The 6620-nt window shown below is 40.6% G+C and overlaps 1 protein-coding gene across 1 annotated transcript; it reads right to left on the bottom strand.

Moving 5' to 3' along the window:
• Positions 1-91: 91 nt before the first annotated feature.
• ankle1 (ankyrin repeat and LEM domain containing 1) lies at positions 92-6436 on the bottom strand. Its single transcript, XM_061298019.1, has 9 exons — positions 6093-6436; positions 5501-5653; positions 5025-5130; positions 4825-4948; positions 2112-4430; positions 1829-2000; positions 1532-1694; positions 1282-1414; positions 92-1080 (listed from the first exon to the last, which is right to left on the bottom strand). Exons 1-9 carry the CDS (start codon positions 6155-6157, stop codon positions 914-916), a joined length of 3402 nt encoding a protein of 1133 aa, XP_061154003.1. The 5' UTR covers positions 6158-6436; the 3' UTR covers positions 92-913.
• Between the last annotated feature and the right edge of the window lie 184 nt (positions 6437-6620).

Below are 6620 nucleotides of genomic sequence, written 5' to 3'. Positions count from 1 at the left end.
AACGATCCAATTTACTTTCATAATATTTCATTGAAACAGATGTGTTCAATTGTTTCATGTGAAGGGAAAAAACAAATTCTAAAAACTCAGATTCAAAAGCAGAAATGTCCATTTATTTTTAACAATCATCTGAATATTGAGTGCTATGGCTAACATTTCAAAATATTTAAGAGGACTTGAGAATACATTCTGCATGGAATGACTAGTTAGGAATTAAATTTCCAAATGATGTTTCAAAGAAAGAAAGAAAGTAAAATCACTGTTATTAAAAAAACATATTTACACACAGCTTAATGTCATAAAAACATTACCTTAGTAATTTTCAGCAAATTTAACAGAATTGATACTTCTACAACAAATTTATTTAACATGATGAGGAAAAAGACATTTTGTCCCAACCCTATTACTACTTCAGTATGAACAAAGAAAGAAGCGAGCATTATTATTAACACCTTACCTAGGAATAATAGAATCCCATTGGGACTCAAGTTTGACAAAACGGTGATTTTAAATCCTACACACCCTTGTGTTTTTTTTGTTTTGTTTTTTGTGATATAAAACAAAATATGACCGTGCTAAAATTTTTCCATCATTAATAGGATCTAAGTCTATATACAGTATAACTCAAGTGAAAAGAAATACACTATTTTTCAGAGTGAGAGTAAGAATAAATAACTGAGACAATGTCGTTGCAAAAGTGTGTATGCAAACCCTCTTGTGTGGTCTGATGCCCATTTAACAGGAATTCAATCATGATTCGTTAATTCGGAACACGGCTACATCCCCAGTTATAAGAAACTTCACCAATGGACTATATACATCAGGGGAGATATCGGGGGTTGGTCTCCTCGTATAATCAATAAGAAAGTAATTCCAGGATTAAAGCCAATGAAACATTGTTTCTGTTCATTTTTTACTGTCTTATATCTGCTGGCCTGAGCTGTCGCTCACCTTCTGCCAGAAATATCTGCAGGGCCCTGTAAAGCAGGTGGACACCCAGCTCACGCTTTTTCTTCAGCTGCCAATTTGAAACCACACCGTAAAAATCGCCGCGCTTCAGATTTGTGAGCATCTTCAACCCTGTGACATGAATAGGAGCAAAAGAAGGGGGTTGACACACCAGATTTGATGACTAACTGCTTGATGGGGTATGATTTGCATATGACATGACAGTAACTTGAACTAGGCATCAGCAAGGGCATTTTGCAGGCAAAATATCACGGAGATGTCAATTACAGTATGTCATGCATTAAAAAGAAAGCAGTTCCTTCTTTTACTTACCCATGGCCTCTACCATGCAGGCCTCTCTTGTGTAGGCCTCCACTGGAATGACGTTCTGGAAACAATGCAGTGAGATGACCCCCTGCTTGGCGTTCCATATTTGAAGTATTTGCTGGACTTTGGGGCACAGTTTCTGTCGCAGTTGAAAGAAACAATTCAATATTTGATGAGTCTAAGTGACTTCCGCATAGGATGCATTTCAGATTGAAATTATTCCATATTTAATTATACACATGAAATTAATTGTTACCTTTGAGGTCTTATCGCCTTTGTAGTAGTCCAAGGCCTCATAGAGATGACTGTAGGGGCGCGAACGTTTTCCTTTGCCGACATAAAATATGGCATTGACAAATGTTTGAAAACAATCCTGTAGGGTCATGCCGTGACTCCGGAATGGAAGATTTTGTGTGACTCTGATCGGGTGGAAAAAAAAAAAAACGGACCAGTTCATACAAGTACATTTATAATATATTTCATACAGTTCATTTAATGCAAAACAACTTGCAAACATTTGTAGTTGTAAAAGAGATTTTAAAAGCTGAATCACCTTGGGTCAAGCAGCAGGTAGTTAAAGCTGGACTTGATATTGCCCTCTCTCCACTTTCTGTTCTGATCTGGTTGATCAAATTGTTGGCACAAGGCTTGTTCGTTATCATGACAGTCAGGCATCTTGAAAGTCCGCAGGGCTAAATTAAGTTCTGCGCTATAACCTAAATGTGCTGCACATAGACAGAAGGGGGGAAAAACAAGATTATTAGGACAGGTTAAATAGAATAAAGTGATTGTTTAGTGATTATATAGAGTGTTTATAAGTCTGACAAAACTGTTACCTGTTTGTGGCCGTTCTTCTTGATCTTGTTGCTGTGATGGTTTAGAGTTCGACTCCTGCAACAGTCGGCAAAGCCTTTGAACGTAGACTGGCCTGGTTCGACGACTTATGGGGCCCGGACTCACCCCCATCTCGATGAGCCTCCGTCTGAGCTCCTTATCCGTCAGTCCTTCGACCAATCTACTCGAAACCTTGTTGGCCTTCTTGTCATTGGGGCTTTCTGGTGGATTCTGGTTTTCTTTGCAGTCTTGTAAATTTGTCTGCATGGAGCGCCAGTCATAGAGGATGGTCTCTTCACTGCTAGTGGTACTCAAGTTGGAGCTGCGTGAGGTATTAGCCGTAGGTGGAATGTGGGCCTCAATCAGTTTGTGGCCCTGCTCCGTATCAGTGTAAAGGTACTCCACTGGTTCATCTGCGTTTTCAATGTGTGGACGTCCCCCGGGAGTGTAAGACAGGTTGGCCAGGTGCTGTGACCTGCGGTGAATTGAGAGCAGACTCATGTTGTATTTGGGAGTGCATCCGGTTCCTGGAGTACATGGAAGCTCTGCGTTTTCTCTTGACTTCCTTGGAGAAAAATAGCTAGAGCTGGATGATGACGAGACAGATCCTGCATGACAGCTAGTGTCCTCCGTGAACCAGACATCCTCCTGTTGTCGCCAAGGTACTTCAGAAATATCATTTGCTGTATTTGTTGCCTCATCTGGACTTGTCACATCATCTGTCAAAAAATCCCTACCTTCGACAAGCCCAACCTCTCCTTCTTGAAGGGCCTGGACAACCTCTGCGAGATTTCTCTCATAGCAATCCACTGATGATTCATGATTGTTTTCTAAGAGAAAAGTGTCACAAAGAGTCTGTGACTCGACAAATGTGCCATTGGTGTTTTGGGGAAGGCTGAGGGTATCAGCTTGGCTCAAGCTCGCACATGAACCTGCTCTGGTGCTGGACTGAGTGTCTGAGTCCCCTCTGGGCAAGGAGTTGGATCTTGTGCTATTCTCTGAATTGGACGATATGAAGCATGGAGTACGTGGTGAACTATAGTTGTTTTCCTTCGATCTGGGAGTTGTGCGCCGAGTTCGCACTGGTTTAGGAAAAATATCCTCAAATAGGCAAGAAGTGGAAAAGAAGCTCTCGGGGGTTCTGCTCTCTCTAAGTGAGCAGCGACTCTGCCTCGACTGCGTTCGGCCTGTTACAAATGGACTTGGTGTAAATGGTGCTTTGCTTCCAGATGCATCCTCTGACTGAATGTCATCCAACGGGTCGTTCGCCTGGCTGGAAGTAAGTACAGCAGGATCGATGCAAGCCTTAACCACACTCGTGATTACATGATTATCCCCAATCAAGCTATGTTTATCAACTTGAGGTTCATGTTGAACTTGTGGGACATCTCTTTCGGGGTATTTGGTAGTTTGTTCAGATAGAGATAGCTGGTTAGGTTGGACGGCAATATCCAGTGCACTGGTGTAATGGTCACTCTCACAACTACTATAACTGCTGCTGCTTCCACTGCTACTCCTGGGCCCACATGGATTTGCTGTTTGTTCTTCTTTAGCACTTAAAGCACCATTTACACCCTCATCGCCCTTCTTATCATCATCTTCTGAACTACAGTGACTGATGACTGTTTTCTCCAACTCTTCACTTGTGCTTTCACTACTTTCCCGACAGAAAACAATGACATGGTCTGGTGAGGTGACATCTATGCCTTGCTGCGGAAGAAGTGTAGCCAAACGTTCCGAATCCAGGAAACCAGAATACTCAGAAAGGTTGAAAGATGTGCTGCCATTACCCGGTGTACCATCAACAGCCGTCATTTTTATCGGAGATTGAGGGCTGAAAACGGGAAAATATTCGTCGACATCACAGAAGCTGACGCTTTTACGGTTCGCTCGCCTGGACAGAAATGTGGGAGGCGTGTTGAGTTTAGCAGTAGTAATTTGTCCATCTCTAATTTGTCCATCTCCCTCTGACGAAAGCACATCAGTAGCAGCAAACCAATCTTTCTCCTTTGGAAATGGTATTGCGGGTTCCACTGTAGATATCCGAGTGCTTGATAAAAGGGAGGCACCTTCAGATTCCCAGTGTGAGAATGTGCTGGAGTTCGGATGATGTTGCATTTCAGCGTCGCCATCAAAAAGTCTGTTATAGGTTATTGCTTTACAAACTGGCCTTCCATTTATGTTTGAGCGGTTAAAAAATGATGACCGTCTTGTGCTGCTTAAAGGGGCTTCACCAAGATCGCTTATTAGAGACGATTGAGAAGTGAAGCTGTAGCCAGATTCAGGATAGCCAGATGTGTCTGTGTGGTCGGAATAAACCGCTATGGAGAGATATAAGATGGAAAGGATAAATATGAAAGCAGAGCGCTGACTTGCAATTAAAATTGGTAGATGAGTGCAATTATCTACCAATTTCAATCGCGTTATGCCACTTTAAATGTACAAAGTGTATAATTTAGTGATATCTAGTGGTGAACTAATAGAATGCAACGACCTCAATTCAAAGCTTGTGCATTTAGAAACATGCGTACTATGGCGTCATACAACGCAAAAATAAATACAATTTAAATACCCTCTAAAAAAATATATAATCTAGCAATTTCCAGTCACTAACGTCATACATGCTAAATTGGGATGATGATACCTAATGTAATATTTTGCAATTTGAATAAACTGAATTTTTGTAAGCCTCCTTTTCCAAAAACATTCTCTTACCGTATTTGAATTGAGGCAGGTCGTCCTTTTCCGTGCCCACATAACTGGACAGGTAGTCCTCTAAAAGCTGAGCACATCTTCCATTTTCCTCTAGTTCTGCAAGGCGCATCGGTGTATTTCCTTCCTGCATGAATGCAGAAGTTCTTTATGATTAACTCATTGTACATTCTGTGGCCAAATCTACAGGCAGTAGACCTTACGTTATCTTTTACGGTGGGGTTCCCACCATTCTTCAAAAGCAACTTCAGATTTTGATAGCATCCCCAAATTGCAGCGACGTGAAGAGGAGTTAGGCCGTCAGATGATCTATGAGGAAAATAAATAAAAATAAAAAAAATGATGGTCCATATTGTGCAACTCACATTAGTTCTTGTCTTGTGGCTATTGGCTGCCTTCTGATTTGGCTCAAACCTGTAATTTAATTACTATCATATATATTGTGTACACTATTATTCAACTTGATAGTGTTCAGACATTAAAAATCCAATTGTTACATCCAGCAATTTTTAAATGTCTGTAAAATATTGCCATATATTATCTGAATTCCTTCTTAGAAATATTTGTCAAATTCACAGTTTCTCTATCTAATGAAATTATTTTCTTGTTGTCCATAAAATTAAGTATGTTCAAAGATCACAAAAGTCCGGTTCCAACATACAAGCTGAGTGGCACTCACTTAACATTTGGGTCAGCACCGTGTTGCAGGAGCAGTTTTAAGCATCGCATGTTCTTTTCAGTTTCTTTTCCAACAGCCAAATGTATGGCGGCCACCCCCTTACTCCCCACAAGGTCAGGGATTGCACCCTGGTATAGAAGTAGCTGCACAGATCTGTAGAAGAAGAGACACTTTGTCATACTTCATCAGAAAGGACGCAACTCAACCTAACAAAACAATCAAAATAACCTTAAATGATGCCTTATTGTGATTCCGTTCTTACCGAAAAATACTCCACATCTTGTCTTGGTCTTATTTTTTTCTTGATTTGTTTTTTTGTTTTGTGTTGCAGACAGGATGATAGCAATCAATTTATTTTTTAGACATGCACACTGTAGCAGTATTGCCAACACAATACATTTTGAATGGGATCACTATGCGACTTACCAACATGCCTCTTAACCGTATTATACGTCAAACAACGTGCAATTTGACGAAATCGTAAAAATTAGCAATCTGACGTACAAATTATTTGTGCAAGCAAACTTCAGCCTCGGCTCACTGGGTGGGAAGGACGGGCATTGCGTAAACAAAGAAGCCATGCATATATCACCTTGGTTCTCCATTGTTCACTGCTGCACACAGTTGACTTTCCAGGCTCTTCTTTTTCCGATCCATGGTCAGATTTGTTTAACACATGAATCTATTCTCGGTTATTAAAATTTCACGGAGGGATTGTTTACATTTTTGCAGCAACATAAACCATAAAGTTTCGTCCGGCGGGCACGATTCATGCAAAATGCACAACATTGGAAGGCTTAAGCATTCAATGCGCGTCGATTACATAATTAAATGCAAGAATTTTTTACACCTTAGAAGTTGATATCATGACAACTATAATTGCTTCATTGTTTCCCCGAAACAAACGAAATTCCCTCCAAGGACAAAGAACCCTCCCTTTTGATGACGAGAGCGGATGTCCCGTTCTATCTATCAACGTTTAGGCGCATTACCGCCACCTCCCGGACTGGAGTATTAAAGGGCAAAAACAACAAAACAAACCAACTTTTTACTGTTCACACACACACACTGAAATGAAATATTCTACTCTCTGATGTTTTTTATTTTTATTTTAATTGAC

This window comes from Syngnathus typhle, linkage group LG14 (assembly GCF_033458585.1).
Source record: "Syngnathus typhle isolate RoL2023-S1 ecotype Sweden linkage group LG14, RoL_Styp_1.0, whole genome shotgun sequence".
Classification (NCBI taxonomy): Eukaryota; Metazoa; Chordata; class Actinopteri; order Syngnathiformes; family Syngnathidae; genus Syngnathus; species Syngnathus typhle.
Note: the sequence above shows the minus strand (reverse complement) of the source record. Positions and strands in the feature narration are given on the sequence as shown.

What these genes read in the sequence shown, in the direction of transcription:
- ankle1 (XM_061298019.1), bottom strand. Translation starts at nt 6,157, where the DNA reads ATGGATCGGAAAAAGAAGAGCCTGGAAAGTCAACTGTGTGCAGCAGTG. An exon ending in GTGAACAATGGAGAACCAAG is followed by an intron (nt 5,654 to 6,092) that starts GTGATATATGCA and finishes CTTCTTCTACAG; the next exon opens with ATCTGTGCAGCTACTTCTAT. An exon ending in AGAAGAACGGCCACAAACAG is followed by an intron (nt 2,001 to 2,111) that starts GTAACAGTTTTG and finishes GTCTATGTGCAG; the next exon opens with CACATTTAGGTTATAGCGCA.